General features: G+C 31.2%; 1 protein-coding gene across 6 annotated transcripts in view; it reads right to left on the reverse strand.

Annotated features, from left to right (window-relative positions):
* The window catches only part of Prosap (SH3 and multiple ankyrin repeat domains prosap), a 150396-nt gene that overhangs the window by 21451 nt on the left and 108945 nt on the right, over positions 1–20000 (reverse strand). For 4 of the 6 annotated variants that reach the window (XM_035877663.2, XM_085664107.1, XM_085664106.1 and 1 more), the window contains exon 4: positions 17766–17783. The exons of the other annotated variants lie outside the window; for them this stretch is intronic. In XM_035877663.2, coding sequence (XP_035733556.2) covers positions 17766–17783 — 18 coding nt within the window. The remainder of the gene's footprint in view (positions 1–17765; positions 17784–20000) is intronic. 6 annotated transcript variants of the gene reach the window in all.

A 20000-nucleotide genomic window follows, 5' to 3' on the forward strand; every position in this document is an offset into this window, starting at 1 on the left:
GAGAGAGCGGGGGGGGAACGTAAATACATGTAAGTACTTACACGCATTACGCAATAAGATTTAACGCCTGAAGTGAGTCCCAAAAAAAAAGAAAATGAAGTAATACATTCACCATAGGTATATAAAAAAATAAGAGACCCCCCTCGTTGATGGTGTGCAATTCTTTTACTCGGGATTTTTCTTTTTCTTTCTCTCTTGTCTCTTTCTTCTCTTATTCTTATTTTCCTCCATCTCTTTTTCCTTTTCATTTTTATTTTTATTTTTATTTTTATTTTTATTTTACTTCACCTCCATTGCATTAACAACACAAAACGAAATATAAAAAAAACAGTACTACGTAACCACACACACACACACACACACATATATATATATGTATTATCAACATATACATACATATATATATATATTATATATATACTATATACTATATATGTATATAACAAGGCGAGAGTACGTCTTTGGAGTGAAAGTTGATCTTGCTTACTTTTTCTCACTCATTCATATACATACATACATATACATATATATGTATGTACATATACGTATTAACATCAAATCTCTTTCTCTCTCTCACATTCATTCATATATTAACGTATAAACATTGTCCCTTCTATCTCTGTCTCTTTTCAATCCACAGTGATATTAATCATCGTCAAAAAAAAAAAAAAAAATAAAATAAAAAAAAAATCCTCTCATAAGAAATAATTAAAAAAAAAAAAAAAAAAATCTATCCCACCTTCCTTTCCCTTCCTCTTACTCATCATCATCATCATCATCGTCATCGTAATCGTCATCGTCGTCGTCGTCCTCGTCGTCGTCGTCGTCGTCGTCGTCGTAAATAAATTTCTTTTCTTCCCCCTTTTTTTTTTCTTCTTCTACGATTTTTTTATTTCATTCCATTCTATCCTATCCCCATCCATTTCTCATTGAATTTAAAACGGGCCCAAAAATAAATACCGTGCACACGTATATGCCGTTACTGCGTAGAGCAGCTCGTTCTAACGAACTTGGCGTTAGCGAGATAGCATGGGTGCAAATGCAACGAGTTGTAAAATGCATTTATGTATGAGGGAACGTCTCCTCGTACGGTGATCGTACGAAGAGGGTTGGAGGGAGCGGGGCAAGGCATGGTGGGACGGGCGGGGCGGGGGGCGGGCGAGGTATGGCAAGGCAAGGTAAGACAAGGCAAGGAGAAGCGAGACGGGAGAGCAAAGAAGTGAGTAAGGAGGGAACGGGGGGGTGGGGTTCCGGGGCCTGGAGGTTTGAAGAGGGGAAAAGAAGAAGAAGAAGAAGAAGAAGAAGATAGAAGGAGGATCGAGGATCGAGGACGTATCCGAGAGAGAAAGGGAGGGAATCTACTCTCTCTCTCTCTCTCTCTCTCTTTCTCTCTCATCCGTTATACTTGCATCTCTTACACTGACTAAGAGGGATAACCCCTCCCCCTCCGCCTACCCCCTTCCCATACCTCCACCCTGAATCACCATCCTCATCTACATGTGCATGCACATAATGCGCACGTGGGCCCTTTTTGCTTTCTGTGTGTAAAAAAAAAAAGGAGAGACAGAGAGAGAGAGAGAGAAGAAAAAAGAAAGTTTTTTTTCTCCTCTCCTGGCCCTCCCCCTCCTCCCGATCGTCTCCGTCACCTTTCTTAGACACTTTTTTATTTTTCCCCAATCTTTCCCCTCTTAAAATTTCGTTCATGGGGTTCTTCTTCTTCTTCTTCTTCTTCTTCTTCTTCTACTTCTTTTTCTTTTTTTTTTTCTTCTTGTCTTTTTCTTTTCATTTTTTATTTTCGTTTAATTTTTCTATTTCTCTTTTCTTCGTCTTTTGTTTTCTTTTTTTTTTTTTTTTCATTTCTTTTCCCTTTTTCTTCTTCTACTTTTCGTACGATTTCTTTTCTTCTTCTTCTTCTTCTTCATCTTTTTGTTGTTGTTGTCGTTGTTGTTTTTTTTTTCTTCCTCCCCCACTCTAATCAACAATTATTATACAAACTGTCGATCGATTTATACAATTTTATGATTTATTATGTTATACGATTATATGATTTTTTTTGTTTTGTTTTGCAATAATAATAAAAAATTTTATTCCGAAATAAGGGTGAAAACATTTCTTCCTTTTCTTTTTTCGTTTTTCCTTCTTCGAATCATACCATCTCTCTTTTCTTTGTTTCGTTCGTTCTCTCTCTCTCTCTATTTTTTCTTTTTTTTTTTTTTACAATAATGCGATACAATATATCTATATCATAAATAATTTATTAGATATAAAATATATTTATATATTATTTAATTTATTAAATATAATATAACAATTATATTAATACACATATATATATATATATATATTATATATAATATATTTATATCATAAATAATTTATTTATTCGTATATTCATTTATTCCAGCACTCTTTTCCTTCATTATTCTTTTATATTTTTTAATAGCAACATCAATTAACAACAACGACAATAACAAAAGCAACAAAAACAACAAAAACAACAAAAAGAAAAGAAAAGAAAACCCTCGGTAAATTCTACTCTTTCATTTCTTTTTTTTTCTTTTCTTTCTTTCTTTATTTTTTGTATTTTCATTTTCATTTTCTTTTTCCCTTCCTTGCTTATAATTATATATCTCGTTTCGCGATGGAAGATACATACATACATACATACATACATACATACATACATACATACATACATACATACATACATATATACATAGGTACATCCATAAGAGTCCCTTAAGTTAAACGGTGAGACGCGGGGGTGTTGAGGGGTGAGTATTTGATGGGTAGGCAAGAGGGGGAAGTAGGGAACCTTTTTAGTACGGCCCTGTATGGGAGAATAATGGTCGAACCGTGTCTCAATCGTACTTTATGGGATGTAATTGCGGTCTCTCCTCTGGCGGAGGGGCCTTACTCTCTCTTTCTCTCTCTCTCTCTCTCTCTCTCCCTCACTCTCTTTCTCTCTTTTTCTCTTGGACCGAGATGTTAAGCTCGTGCGGCCTCATGTGTACCAGCGCACGGCAAATGTGGAAGGGAAAGAGTGGTTTGTGTCCTGGACCAAAAGAAGAATAAGAAGAAGAAAAAGAAGAAGAAGAAGAAGAAGAAGAAGATGATGATGATGAAGATGACGAAGGAGAGAGGGAGAGGGAGAGGGAGAGGGAGAGAGAGAGAGAGAGGACACCAAGAGAAGCGTTACGGTTTTAACCTCAACAAACGAAGCACGAAACGAGTTTTCGTCCATCTTTTCGTGCTTCATCGTTTTCTTCCCCCACCCTCTTTTTTAAGTCGTTAAAAAAAAAAAAAAAAAAAAAAGAAAAAGAAAGGAAAAAAATAATTTTTTTCTCATCTTTTTTGTTCTCTTCTTTCAGTTTTCCTTTTTTTTTTCTTTTCCGTTTCTTTCCTTTTATCTTCTTCTTCTTCTTCTTCTTCTTCTTCTTCTTCTTCTTCTTCTTTTTCTTTTTCTTTTTCTTCTTTTTCTTCTTATTTCGTACGCGGAGCTCAGGTAATGTCGAGTTAATCGATAGAGTCAATATTCTCGAGTTCGTTGGCCCCCCTCCTCCTCCTCCTCCGCCTCCTCCTCCTCCTCCTCATCCTCCTCCTCCTCCTCCTCATCCTCCTTTTCCTCCACCTCGTTCGTACGACTGCGCTAATTTGGATTCATTTCTCGCCGATAATTTTGCTTCCGCGAATTTTTCTTCTCTCTCGCAACGATATTTCAATTTTTCTTTTTTTGTTTCTTTTTTTTTTTTCTTTTTTTATTCTTACGCATAATCGAATGTCCCTAGATCGATGTTCCCCCATCACTCCCATCCCGTCCCCCGATCTCTTCCAAACTCACATAAAAAAAAAAAAAGAAGAAAGAAAAAAAAAATAATATTCCTAGATGCTAAAGCTTTTAAAAAATCCAATCACGTTCGGCAACTACGTTAGCAAGGAACAACCGAAAACAATTTTTCTTCTTCTCTTTTCTACGTGATCAATTTTTTTCTTCTTTCTTTCTTTTTTCTTTTTCTATTTTTCTTATTCTCCCCTAAACGACGACCACTTCGATCGAATTATTATTATTATTATTATTATTATTATTATTATTATTATTATTACTCTCTTTCTTTCTAGTTTTTTTTTTTTGTTTACATAGAAGCCCAGTCGAAGAAAATTTTACCAGACGATATGGCAGGTTAATAGTCCCTAGACGATTTCTCAAGTATCGATTACGATATGGTTTCATTTAAAAAAAAAAAAAAAAGAAAAAAAAAATAAAAAAAAAAGAAGAGAAATAAAAAAAAGAAACATGACCGACACTGTTACAAGTAACTTACACGTATTAAGAGTAATACACGTTGATCTACGGATGATCGAGTTGATCCTAAATTGATCTCTTGGATGAAGTTAAAGGTACCGACGAGGGAGAAGAACGCTGATACTCCATTCGATCGTTCGAAACCGGATACAAGGAAAATATCGATAAGTTGAGAAGAGAGAGAGAGAGAGAGAGAGAGAGAGAGAGAGAGAAAGTGAGAGGGATGAGAGAGAGAGAGAGAAGGAAGGGGTGAAGGGATAAGGGATGAGCTCTCATATAGGTGGTAGACGACGAAATTGAAGAATACAAAAGGTCAGTGGAATCACCCTCAGAGTTCGAGCAGAAGAACATCGGCGTTAAAGAGGAAATACGAGCCATAAAAACTTTCATGTGGTGGTACGTGCCATGGACCACCACATGAGAAAGAAAGTAAGAAAGTATTAAAGAAAGAAAGAGAGAGAGACAGAGAGAGAGAGAGAGAGAGAGAGAGAGAGAGAGAGAGAGAGAGAGAGAGATGGACGTTCAAGAATACAAAATCGAATTGCTGCGCTGTTGAGAAGAAGAAGAAGAAGAAGAAGAAGAAAAAAAAGAAACAAAAAGAGAGAAAAGAAGAAGGAAAAAGAAAAAAAGAAAAAGGAAAGCAGACAGTCCTGGAGATCTTTTCTTTTTTCTTTTTTTTTTTTTTTTATTTTTGTTTTAACAACCAAGACCTTTGAACAGATATTAAACTGATATACATATATATATATATATATATATATATATATATATATATATATATATTTATGTATACCAAAAGAAAATCCTCGTTTCGATCGAACTTGATAATCTTCTTCTTCTTCTTCTTCTTTCTGATTATTATTCTGATTATTATTATTATTATTATTTTTTTTTCTTCTTCTTCTTTTACTTCTTTTTTTCTGTTTTCTCTCTCTCTCTCTCTCTCTCTCTCTCTCTCTCTTTGCTCTAAAACAACTTTCGTTTTATTCCTTTACAATTTCCGTTTGCGTGTCGCCATTCCCCAGTGTGACAACGTCGGAACGCCTCAAGCATCATCATTCCTCTCTTCCAATCGCTGATATTGACCAATAAGAAAATATTCACTCGACTTGGACCTTACTTTCTGATAGAGATTGTCTATCTCTTTTTATTCTTCTTCTTTTTTCTTTTTATTTTTTTTTTTTTTTTTTTTTTTTTTTTTATTTTTTTATTTTTTTCCCTCAAAACGAATAATATTCACGGATCAAAAACGATGAGAACTTTGGCCCTGTCCTATATTGGCCCAAGTATTAAGATTTTTCTTTTTTTTTTCTTTTTTTTTTTTTTTCTTTTTTTTGTTTTACTACAATCAATCATTATCAATTAATCATATCCTTTCATAGTGTCATTATATAGGGATCGTTGATTTAATGTGAAAATCATTGAAGAGAAATATTTTTCGTTATAAGCTTGGAAATTTATCATTGATCCTTCGTAAATGTTCAAAATTGCGATTCCTGGATTTTCTTCATTTGGAATTCAATGGTCTTTTTTTTTTTTTTTGTTTTTTTTTTTTTTTTTGTATACGTCACAATCCTAAAGAAAACGTAATAACAAATGTATTATCATTCAATCAATTGATATTACTTTGCTCAATGAAGACATTTGATTTGATTTTTTTTAGAATTATGAATGAGGGACATTGAAACGATATATTATTATTCGTCTAATCGTCATTATTTCAATTGCAAATTTTAAAATAAAATTAACAATCCCGTCGATATAGAACACGTACGATTTATTATTCGATGAAAAATCTCATTAACCAATGAGGTTTTCTTTTTTCCTTTTTTATTCTTTTTTTTTTTTTTTTTCTTTTTTTTTTTGGAAGAACAATTCGCGAAAGAGATGACAGACAGAAGAAACACAGCATACAATTTTATTTTCTTGTTGGAATAAAAACGAAAAAAAAAAAAAAAAAGAAAATATCCCCAAATCAAATCGTTCACCAGAAAAAAAAACAAAAAATCGAAAAAAAAAAAAAAAAAAAAAACAAAAAAATACTTAGCTTTCGATATTCAAATATTTGATTATCTTAATTGGTAAATCGTGTCACGTGACAGGTAGAGAAGACCAGGTTAGAATATTCACAAAAAAATCTCATGGTCCCTCCCACTCCTGCCCCATTCCTATCTTCCCCCTTCCCACTCTACCATTCCCGAAAATCTACCTGACACTTATACGTCTAACAATACTTCCGGAGGTTGTCTTTCGGTCTTCCGTCTTTTTTCTTTTTCTTTTTCTTTTTTTTTTTTTTTTTTTTTTTTTTGAAGAGGATGTAAGCAGTGGCAGGGACGATCACGTACACGCACACACGCACACACATACATCATTCATAAGTATACAGATAGATTAATTATGCATTTTATTTTCAACTTCCTCTGGTCATGCAAGTTTCATAGTCTGGACCAATCATCGTTCTTCCTGCTTCCTATCATCCGCTCCAAAGATATATATATATATATATATATATACAAAAAAAAAATTAATAAAAAAAAAAAAAATAAAAAAAGGAAAAGGAATGAAAATAAAAGATGGAGATAAATAAAGAAAGAAATGAAGAAAATGTAAAATGAAGTCATTGAGTTCGTCGGTCTCGAATACGGTTCGTTCGATTCCAAGAATCCTTAGGTACTTTACCACGAAAGATTATGCCTTCGTGTAGAATGTAATGATTACCATAGCGATTGCATCATCGACACAACCCATAAGGAAAGTTACACATATACACACACACACACACACACAAACACACCCGCATATACATACTTGCACATTATACATGTGTATATATATTATATATATGGAAAAAGAATTGAGAGGGGAGGAGTAAAGAAAAAAGACTCGTCGTTTTCGTCACCCGTTATAAAATTTTATAACGTTTAAGAAAAAGCTATCATCAGTTCTTGATCATAATTATGATATTTGATGATTGTTATGGGGGTTTTTTCTTCTATTTTTTTTTTTTTCTTTTTTTTTTCTTTTTTTTCTTTGGTTTATCGAAGGGATGAGAAATTTGTTTCGTTCGAATGAAAAAGTAAAGAATAAAAATAAAAGAGAGAGAGAGAGAGACAGAGAGAGAGAGAGAGAGAGATAAATATAATCATCGTCATCAATGATTAATTATATCGTCAATGATTAAACAATAAAAATTATATCGAAAAATTTCACGGCTCGAAATAAATATACAATATGTAAATCTTTCTGCGTATATGTAATATATGTATATATGTAAATTAACATAAGTGTTTATAACACTTATAAAAAAGAAAAAATTACATACCCACATACATACATACATACCACACACACATATATATATATATATATATATATATATACATATATATAAATATATATATAAAATTGTATATGTATATTTTATATTAAAAAGATATTTGTATTTGTCGTAATGATAGGTAAATACATATATATATCTATTTATCTATTTATCTATGTATCTATGTATATATATATATATGTATATATGTATGTATGTCTCTCTGAGTGAATAAGAAAACAAGTCGTGCCGATCTTCCTTCAGCATTGCCAAGACTTTAGAATGCAAATTGAACGCTGCGAATCCTTGCCTCTCTGCTTGTACCTTGGGGACAGAATCTGCTTAGGTGGCTATGGACAGTCGATGGTATGCCAGACCTCTCTTATATATATATATATATATATATATATGTATATATATATATATGTATGTATATGTGTATGTCTATACTTCTCTCTCTCTCTCCCTCTCTTTCTCTTTCTCTTTCTATCTATCTCTTTCTTACGTATATATACCTATGCACGTTTATGCATCGTCTTGGCCGACCTACAGTGGCGTAGAATCTATGAAAATTTTCTTCCATTAGTTCTTCTTCCATTTTTCTTTTTCTTTTTGCCTCTCTCATTTCCTCCATCTTCTCTTCTCAATTTATACTTTTTTTTTTTTTTTTTTTTTTTTTTTCTTTTACTTTTATTTCATTTCTTTTCTTCTATATTTCTTTTTCTCTCTTTTTTTTTATTTTTCTTTTCCCTTTTTTTTTTTTTCTTAAATCATTATTATTACCCACGCGAGCTTCCATTTTTTTTTTCTTGATTTTCCTTTTCTTTTCGTCGTCGTTTTGTTTTTTTGGTTCTTCTTTGTTCTGTTCTTTTTTTTTTTTTTTTTTTTTAATTTGTTTTTTTTTACTCCTTTAACGCGCACATCTCTCTCTCTCTCTCTCTCTCTCTTTTTCTGTAACTTCATTCCCCGTCTTTCTTATATTACATCTTCTTGGTCGTATCACAGTGGCGTAGAAATTGTGAAAATTTTCTTTCCTTTTTATCTATCGATTTTTGATCTATTTTATTCTTTTTTATTTTTTTTTTTTCTTTTTATTTTATTCATTTATTTTTTTTTTTGTACTTATTTATTCATTTTATTTCACTTTATTTTATTTTATTTTATTTTACTTATTTTTTTTTTTTTTAATTAATTATAACGTATACATGTGCGTGTACGTCTACGTGTTTTTGTGTGTTAGTTTTTTAATATAATAGAGGTGTACGTATATAATTCTCTCTCTCTCTCTCTCTCTCGCTCTCGCTCTCTTTCTCTCTTATGTATGCACACTTAGGTGTCTTCTTCGATCTACAGTGGCGTAGAATCTACGATAATTTTCGTAAATATTTAATAAGTTTAATTGAAATTATTAATTCTCATTTCTTTTTCTTATATACTAATCTTTTTCTTTTTATCTACAAGACATCGACCATCATTGGCATAGCAAACGATTAATAAATTTCATTAAATTGATATAGACTTGATTAATCCTTTCTCAAAACAAAAGAAAAAAAACAAAAAAAAAAAAAAAATACAATCGACTGCCAATTTAAATAATTCTTATATGAAAAAAAAAAAAAAAAAAAAAAAGAAAGGACAGAAAAGAGGGGGAAAAAAAAAGGAAAAAAGAAAAAGAAGACGCTTAAAATTATTAATCGAAATCCTTTGAAGAGGGTGGAAAAGAAAATAAAAAAAATATAAATATAAAAAAAAAAAAAAAAAAAAAAAATAATAAAATATAAATCGATAGTCCAAATAAAGGGAACATATTGTTCCCGACATGTTTCATTTTAATTCGTTACGCCATTGTTAATGCACACCAAGAGTGCATATACGGTCAATACACAACTATAAATGTAAATCTGTATTTATGTAAGAGAGAGAGTGAGAGAGTGAACGAGCGAGTAAGTGAGCGAGTGAAAGAGAGAGAAAGAGAGAGAGAGAGAGAGAGAGAGAGAGAGAGAGAGAGAGAGAGAGAGAGTAAGTGAGAGAGAGTGAGTGAGTGAGTGAGAAGGGTGGGGGAGATTCTCAGGTCACACGATAATGACCTTATTACAGGAATTATGGGTTTCCAGCTTGGAAAGGGCCGCGAGGGAGTCTCCGGAACGTTTTACTTTTGCTTCGGAACTCAGGAACGAGTCATCGACTGGTTCCGGTTTACACTTTCGTTACACCAGAAAACGATTCACCACCCTTTAAACCATATTATTAATATTAAAAAGTTTCAGTTAGAAAAAGAAAAAGGAAAAAAGAAAAAAGAAAGAAAGAAAAAAACTAAATAAATAAATAAACAAATTAAAATAATTAATTAATTATTACGAACGTCATCGAACGATTTGTTGTCCCACCCACCACCCCACCCCACCCCCGTCGTCAAAATTTGCATCCTACAATTGACAGTGAAGTAAGTCTATTTTCTTATTGTTGTGTGTTTAATTAATTAATTACTCGATTCATTTATTTATTTGTTTTTTTTTTTTTGTTTAATATCAAATAATTGAGAAATCTTCAATGGCATCCTTAGTTTTTTTTTTGTTTTTTTTTTCTTTTTTTACTTTTGTTAAACGATTTTCTTGTTTATTTTTTGTTTCCCTCGTTCGTTTTAATTGATTTTAGAAGACGGAGAAATAAAAGATGATCATAATAATAATAATAATAATAATAATAATAATAATAATAATAATGTGCAAATTGATAGATAAGTAAAAAAAAAAAAAAAAGAAAGAAGAAGAAGAAGAAGAAGAAGAAAAAAGAAGAAAAATAAAAATCTTGATTAATTTCATCATATTTAATAAAAATACTAACTAGGTATCTTAGGAACGAGTCATCGACTGGTTCCGGTTTACACTTTCGTTCCTAGAACTCCAGGACGATCTACTCCCGAGCGGGAGGATCTAAAGAAGAAGAAGAAGAAGAAGAAGAAGAAGAAGAAGAAGAAGAAGAAGAAGAAGACGAAGAAGACGAAGAAGAAGAAGAAGAGAGGAAGAGAAAAAACCTCAACAACGAAGAAAAAAAAAAAGAAACAACAACAACAAGAAAAACAAAGAAAAAAAAAAAATGAAAAGAAATGGAGAACCGGTAGAACGTTCCTTACAACTACTCGACTCTCTTCTCTTTCTTCTTCCTCTTCTCCTTCTTCTCCTTCTTCTTCTTCTTCTTCTTCTGTTTTAACGAAACGACGTTGAAAGTGGATTTGCTAGATAGTACAGAGGCCGATCAACCTTCTTCTTCTTCCGTACGGTGTCGTTCATTTCTAGCGTTAATTTCTTTACTCTTTAATCGGTGTAATAATAACGGAACTAGTTTATAAATAGAGAAAAGATATACGTGAATAGTGGGTGCGGAGGGCGGGAAGGAGGGAGGGAGGGAAGGGGGTGGTAGTTGGGATAAGAAATAGAGAATCTAATCAACAGTATGCTGCACCAACTTTATATATTATATACCTGAAATTAAGTTGCCATTAATCGAATAAATTTGAAATCGTAATTACGATATAAAAATCTTTTTTTTTTTTAATCATAACGCATTGAACAATCTGTGCTTGAAATCAATCTTTGACGTAATCATCGATGTTCAATGTCTGTCGTAATTATATCATCGTATCGTATCATTATACGATTTGTAAAATTTTTATCCATGACAATGTTCGAAATGAAATTATCTTTGTATTATAATAATTCTTCCTTCTTTTTTCTTTCTTTCTTTCTTTTTTCTTTTCTTTTCTCTATAACTATAACTGTAACTACAATTTGTACTCGTTAATATTAACGAAATTATACTAAGCAAGTTTGAAAATGTTTCAAGTGGCACGCCTAGTTAGATGTCTGTATTATATATATATATATGTATGTATGTATGTATAACTTTATTTTTTCCTTTTCTTTTTCTTCGAAAATAACTTCAATTTGCCTTTCTCTTCCACATAATTAACGCCATAAATCAAAACGATCAGTACTCGTAATTATATATCTTAAATCCTTTAATGGAACAGATTGGCGCTGTACTTGTACTTGTACAGCGCTAATCTGTTCCATTATGCATTTCTATTCCATGCTATCACAATTAATACAATAAATACAATTAATTCGAACAATTAATTGTCTTTGCGAATTGTTTCCTTTCTACCCTTTTTTTTTCTTTTCGGATCTATACATTTTATTCAAAAGTTGTTTTTAATTCTTGTTAAAAATATCACATATTTTTCATTTGCTATTCTTTCTTGTCCTTTTGTTATTTTTCCTTTTCTTTTTTTACGTTTTCTTTCGTTTTGTAAATAAAACATATATATATATATATGTATATACAAAGAATTGATTATTATTATTATTATTGTGAGTTACGTACGAAAGTAATTGGCGTAAAAAAAGAGGGCAGAAAAAAAAAAATAATCTGCAAGTATTCGTTGTTGAATTTTCATCGTGCCAACCCCTCTCCTCATATCTCTACCTCCACTCATCACCCACCCTCTCTTCTATTTACCATTCCACTTTTCGTAAACGTAACTCGATTTTCTCTATCGCGGAATCGAGTCTGCGTTGGAGTCCCTGGTAATTGCCAATCAATTCTGGAAGCAGTTGGGCCGCACGTGACGCGACGGTATTTCATGATCGATCGTATACTTTCATCCTCTATGTATTCGCCAAAGATCGAGATACCACACCCTTCTCTATTTCTATCTCTATTTCTCTCTCTGTCTTTCTCCGAGCTCATTACATTTCATATTTACATGAAAATTAATGTGAGCTGAGTAATTTGCAGAAGAAAGAAAGAAAAAGAAAGAAAAAAAAAAAAAATAAATAAATAAATAAATAAAAGGAAAAGAAAAAAGAAGAGAGAAGAAATAAATCAGAAGGAACATTTTTTACGAATCGTTCGTACGAAAAAAAATTATAAGCGATTTATTTGAACGATGTTAGAGAGAACGTTTGAAAAAAAAAAAGAAAAAAGAAAAAGAAAAAGAAAAAAGATGAGGAAAAAAATTTACGAATTAAATTTTTCCCTTCCCCCCCCCCCTCGAGATATCTTCGGCTGATATTCTTTCCCTCTCACCTTCTGGAAAAAAAAAAAAAAAAAAAAAGGAAAATAAAAAACTTACCCCCCAATCGACATTACGACACTCCTAATTCCATTTCCAATGTAAATCAAAACTTTCCATCATTTTCTAGTTCGTATCAGAAGTTATAAATACGATCCGTTAGTATGAATTTCCCGAAGGAACGTTAGGAAAATATTTAAAATATCCATCCCTTATTATTTCCTTATATTTGATCACTTGCGACGTAAAGAAATTCACGTTTGACGTGGCAGAGACGTAATTTTTTCTTTCTCATCTGACGACGTGATGTAACACGTCGATGTAATTACAACGATAGAAACATCTCGACGTGCGTGACACGTCTTTCACCGTAAATGTTTAATATGATTTTAATAAAAATCATAATAACTAATAAACAACGTACGTAGAGTATACAATATACGTGTATCCATCGAATATATATATATATATATATATATATATATATATATATATTCATTGTGTCGTGACTTTCAATGATTCAACAGCAAGCTACTCTACTAAGGATTCTTAAAGACAAGAGTTAAGTTAGAAGAGAAGAAAAGGGAGGAGGGTTAGGTAGACGTCTAAGGGATGGGTTGAGGTAGGAGGAAGGGTTAGCGTTAGGTGAGGGGCTAGGTGAGGAATAAAGAGAGAGAGAGAGAGAAAGAGAAAGAGAGAGAGAAGAAGTAAGGAGGGCTATGTACAAGGAATTCATGAATACGAGATTGCACTCGAAGAGCCCCGGGTAAATGGCTTGCTGTGGATGCTAAGCTACTCTCTTCTTAGGTTGAAAGACTTTGCTCTCTCTCTCTCTCTCTTTCTCTCTCTCTCTCTATCTTTCACGTTAAAAAAGGAAGGATTTAAAAAAAGAATCTTTCACATATCTCTCTCTCTCTCTCTCTCTCTCTCTCTCTCTCTCTCTCTCTCTCTCTTTCAGACGCACGTATACTATCTCGCTCTTTCTTATTCTCTTTCAAGGAAACAAAAGTGTTGGTAATGATCGATTAAAATTAAGTAGACCATTTAACAGTAAAGCTTGTTCAGGTGTTTTGTATTAAGTTCCTCTCTCTCTCTCTCTCTCTCTCTCTCTCTCTCTCTCTCTCTCTCTCTCTCTCTCTCTCTCTCTCTCTGTCTCTTCTCTCTTGTTCTCGTTCTACCTATCTCTTAGTTTTACTATATTGAAATACTGTGTTCGAAGAACTGAATGAAGATGGGATAGAGAGAGAGAGAGAGAGAGAGAGAGAGAGAGAGAGAGAGGAGGATATGATTGGCCTAACGTAAGAAATTATTATCATTACTATGACACTATCGTCGACATTTTCTTTCTTCATTACAACTTATGTATATTGTATTGTAAAGAGAACTGGAATATTCCTTCGCGTGTTTTCTATATATCCGGTGTTTCAATCTCTCTCTCTCTCTCTCTCTCTCTCTCTCTTTTTTTTTTTTTTTCCTTAAAACTATCACACGTTTTTCACGATCCACTTAACGATCCACGTCCACCAGAAGTATCGTCATGTCCATTCTAATTGTATTTACAAAATTGACTTCTTCGAGGAATAGAGAAACCTGATGTTTTACTTCTCGATGATAATTAACTGATCTCTAACGCTTAGTTTATTTATTTATTTATTTATTTTCTCTTTCTCTCTCTCTCTCTCTCTCTCTCTCTCTAAACTACGTCATTGAGCTCTGTAATTTCTCTTTTTTCTTTTTTTTTTTTTTTTTTTTTTTGGAGAAGGGATTTAAAAATTTTTGAAATATTTAAATAATCTTTAAATGATCTTACGATTAGAATCTATTAGAATTTATGAATTATTCGAAACGAACGAAGGATGAAAAGCAATGATCCATTGTTTATTTCTACTTCTATATTTTTTTTTCTTTTTTTTTTTTTTTTTTCTAATTAATACTATGAGAGTGATCTAGAATCTCGATATGGCCGTTGATCGTATTATGACTATGTTTCCATCGTAGACCTTCTTTGAAAATCGTTCGTAACGCTTGCTGGTGTTTACAAGAGCGTAACTATTATAACAATAAATTAGAACAAGTTCCGGGTGTATATATATATATATATATATACACACACATATACATAGAAAATGAATTATACTTGTGTTTTATCAAGAAAATTGTTTATCTCGAAAAAAAAAAAAAAAAAAAAAGAAAAGAAAAAAAACTTCTTTTTAAATATCTTTTATGATCGTTAAAATTTTTACGATCAGTCAAAAAAAAAAAACAAAAAAAAAAAAAAAAGAACGATTGGTATCTAAGGTGAAGGATGATCCAGGTTCACGATCATGGATCACAATGATCTTACGCCCACACTTAGTATGCTCGAGGCTTGAACTTTCAAGATACAACAACCTCTACACGATGGACATATCCTCAAAGATATATATATATATATATTTATGTACACATATACATATACATATATATATATATATATATATTTGTATGCCGCAGTATAGAAATAGATAGATGGAATAAGGACGAGATAGAAAGAGATAGTTATATACAAGATAATATATACACATCAATGTGTACCGGTACTAATACCGGTAACGTTTCTTCTAACAGTTCCGGTCTGTTCTTTTACTAAGCTAACTATATAAACGTACATACATACTTTGTTACATTCAAGTACATACATACATATATATATATATATATGTATATGTATATGTATATATATATATATGTATGTATATTGATGGATACATTGATGGAGGTTAGCCATTGTATAATGATAAAGTATACCACGATCGTTTGGGTAATATCGTTATCGTTATCTGTCCAGTATTATTGATAGTTCGATAATAATATTCCTGTTAGTATTATTTTGTATATATATATATGATGTGTATGAGTGTTTATCTCTCTCTCTCTCTCTCTCTCTCTCTCTCTCTCTCTCTCTATCTATCTCTCTGTCTGTCTTTATCTTATTCTTATGATTTTAGTATCTGAACAATAAATATTGTATATAATAATCATAGATGGGAAATGATAAATGACAAATTTTCAAAGTAAAATATTTTATTATCGATCGAAATGATCCAACGTAAGTGAGATCGATGTGTGATATAAAAAAAAATTATTAATATTATTATAAATATATATATATATATATTTTTTTTTTTTCTAATAATTCATTTATACGGCAGAGATCATACAGTAATCAATACTGCGATCATTGAAATTATTCGATAATTTATTATTTTATTAATCGTCTGATCAAAATTGAATTCAATTAATTTTTCCTTTTATTATAATTATTATTATAATTATATCATATATACATATATATTTTTTTTATTATTATTAAATTTTTAATAATTAAAAAATATTGAAATTTGAAAAATAGTACGATGACGTAGAGCATTAGAGAAAGAGAGAGAGAGAGAGAGAGAGAGAGAGAGAGAGAGAGAGAGAGAGAGAGAGAGAGAGAGAGAGAGAGAGTGAAAATGATAGAGAGAGAGAGAGAGAGAGAGAGAGAGTGAAAATGATAGAGAGATAGAGAGAGATAGAGAGAAAAAGAGAGAGAGAAAGAGTGATAGCTATTACGGATGCTTTCGTTTACCTCTCTCAAACGAAACTGAAAGTCAGCACGAAGCAAGAGACGGTAGCAAAATAGGATGAGTCAACTGTGTTGACCTCGATCGGGGACACTCGCTTACGCGAAGGACTTATAAGTATATCTTATAGATTCTCTTGTTGATATGACATACAAAAATTATCACGCATAATCAATATATATATATATATATATATATTGTGTGTATATTGATCAGAGAGTGTTATATAATATAAAAAAAAAAAAGGAAGGAAAAAAAATAGAAAGATGATCTTATTACGAATACTTACAAGAATATCTATGTATTGTATTATATATATAAGATGTATATAAAATTTTTAATGCAATCATTCATATATATATATATATATATATATATATATATATGATTTTAATTAAAGAAATTATTTTTTTCCCATCCTTTTCTTTCTCTTTTTTTTTTTCTTTTCTTAATTTTATTCCCTATCGTTGTTGAAGTTCTTTTTTATTTATTTATTTATTTATTGATTTAATTTTTGTTTTGTAATAATTCTTTGAGTGAACCACAATCAATTAATTAATATTAAACATGCTTTCAATGTATACGTATATAATATGTAAATATATATTCGTCTTTACGCAAGTTCATTGACCTTGATAATTCATTATGCTAATAGCATGCAAGTAATATTACATTATGACTATTATGAAGATATAGGTATATATATATATATATATATATATATATATATATATATATAAATTATTGTTTATATATTAAAATTAATTATTTTAATATTCTAATTATTTTTCTCTTTTTTTCTTTTTCTATAAAATGTAATAAATATTTTTGTAAAAAATTATAAAGTATTATTATATGTATAATAATATTTATTCGTATATAAATATTGATCGAAAAATGGAATTAAAAAAATCCATTGGATAATTTCCAATTGTAAATTTATATCTAATCAAGTCAGATCTAATAATCTAATCTTTCTAAGGATTCATCTAATGCACGCATGCGGATTTCAAAAAAAAAAAAAAAAAAAAAAAAAAAAACAGATGGGACGAGTGAAAGAAGATCAAAGAGAAAAATAAAGAAGTAGTATAAGAAAATAATCGAAAAGAGAATTAAAAAAAAAAGAAAAAATAAAATAAACAAATAAATAAAATAAAATAAAACGTTCCTTTTCTCCTTTCAATTTTTCTTCTCGAATGCAAAAAAAAAAAAAAAAAAAAAAAAAGAAATAAAACAGAGCAATAACAACGAGAAAGAGAGAGAGACAGAGAGAGAGAGAGAGAGAGAGAGAGAAAAAAGAGAGAGAGAGAGAGAGAGAAAGAGAGAGAAGAAAATGGAAGAGAGTAAAAGAAAAAAAAAAAAGAGAAGAAAAAATAGAGAAAAACAGAACAAAAAAATAGAAAAGGATAAACCGATTGAATAATTTTAATTTATAGTCGCATGCTATTAGTAATAGTGAAGACGTACCCTGTACCAAGTGGCCACCTGCGAGACGCATCGAAAGGGGTTGGAGAAGCGATGTTTAATCCGTACAACGGAGGGTGTAGGTAGGTGGTGGTGGTGGTGGTGGTGGTGGTGGTGGTGGTGGTGGTTGAATCAGGCCCGTATGTGTAATATATATTTTTTTGTTTGTTCGTTTTTTTTTTGCGGTATTTTTTTTTTATTTTTATTTTTTTTTTTTTCGTTATTGGCAGACGTGTGTCACGTAGTACGAGAGAAGGTACGTGGTCCCAACACACACACACACACACAGACGAGAGCACAGGTGAAGTTGTAGTAGTAGTAGTAGTAGTAGGTAGTAGTGGATAGTGATGGTGTAGTAGTAGTAGTAGTAGAAGAAGTAGTAGTAGTGGTGGTGGTGGGTGTAGTAATGTATTCGCAGGGCCCCGTGAAAGCGAGGCAAAAGCAATAACAACAAACAACAAACAACAACACCACAGGTCAGAGAGATTACTATTAATTATGTATGCATATATATATATATATATATATATATATATATATATGATGCATTTGTGTGTTATACATTTACATCGATATCGATATCGATGTATATATGTTATGTATACGTATATATATATATGTGTGTGTATGTATACTGAGTATTAATCATTTGTCAACAGCATTATTTATGATTGACTTTGATATATATATATATATATATATATATATATATATATGTTGTTAAATTCATATAGTATATATTACGTATACATATAGATAATATTTGAGTATGTTGATATGTAAGGGAACCACGTTAAACGAGTTCGAAGAATATAATTTGATGATTAGAATTTTATTTATATAAATAATATATATATATATATATTATTTTTTGTTTATTTTTTTGAATCCCGGCGAAAAGAAAAGAAATGGAAAGAAAATTTAAAAAAGAAAAAAAGAAAAGAAAGAAGAATAATTGCATCGAACTCGTGTTCATGGTTATGATTAATAATAATAATAATAATAATAATAATGATAATAATAATGATAATAATAATAATAATAATAATAATAATAATAATAATAATGCGGATTATTTTTAAAGCAATGATTATCGTCGAAGAAATGAAACGTGGAATATAATGAACATCGATTGATATTTCATACTATTTAAACCTCTCACGCATAATTTCATCCCCTCTCTCTCTCTCTCTCTCTCTCTTTCTCTAATCTCTCTTTCTATCTCTCTCTCTCTCTCTCTCTCTCTCTCTCTTTCTCTTTTTCCCTTTACCTCTCTCTTTTTCTTCATCGCTCGATCGTTCACTCTAATGAAGTATCAATCACGAAACACAACGAACTCTTTCAAACGGAAAGCCGATTATGAAAAAAAAAAGAGAGAAAGGAAAAAAAGAAAAAACAAAGAAAACAAAAAAGAAGAAGAAGAAGGAGAAAGAAAAATTGCTGACTTTATTTCGCACCTTCGAGATAATATTTTTAGAAATTAAAAACTTTGCTTCAGAGAGGGAGGGTGGTTACCCTATTGTAAAACAGTAAACTTTTATCATTGCAAAATCTCGCGTGAGAGGATTAATATGAAATAATGTATTATTTATATTTTTTTTTTTTTGAGGGGGTGATTGGGTGGTGTGGGTGTGTGAAGGCAGTGTGCTTTTTTTGTCGGCATGTATCACTTTCAAGCGCTGAATAATTATTTTTTTTTTTTTTTTTACGTGGGGGTGGGCTAGCGGGTGATCAGTGGCTGTGGCGACGACGGCGGCGGCGGCGACGGCGACGATGACGGCGGCAAGGGGTGGGGTGGGGCTGAACGAATGAAAAAAAAAGAAAAAAAAGAAAAGAAAGGGAAAGAAAAAAGAAAGTGTGATAGCAATGACGTTCCAAAGGGAACTCACAAGAAGCTACTTGCTTGCTTTGATTCGTTCTTTTTTCTTTTTTCTTTTTTTTTTTTTCTTTTTCTTTCGTTTCGTGGGGTATTGTGAGGGTGGGCAGCGGGAGAAGGGACAACCATAAGATTATTTATTAATATTATGGGGCTTTTCGTGCTGTACCTCCTATGTCCACGGAAGGCAAGCATGTGAGGACAGAAAAGACGAAACGCGTGAAAATCCTTTGACAAAGAGGAGTCACAAATAAGAAGGAAAATAAAAAAACAATAGAGAGAGAGAGAGAGAGAGAGAGAGAGAAAGAGAGAGGAAAAGGATAACAATAATGTTAATAATAAAATCAAGGAAAGAAGAAAAA

This window comes from Vespa mandarinia, chromosome 25 (genome assembly GCF_050613455.1).
Source record: "Vespa mandarinia isolate Hongniang chromosome 25, ASM5061345v1, whole genome shotgun sequence".
Classification (NCBI taxonomy): domain Eukaryota; kingdom Metazoa; phylum Arthropoda; class Insecta; order Hymenoptera; family Vespidae; genus Vespa; species Vespa mandarinia.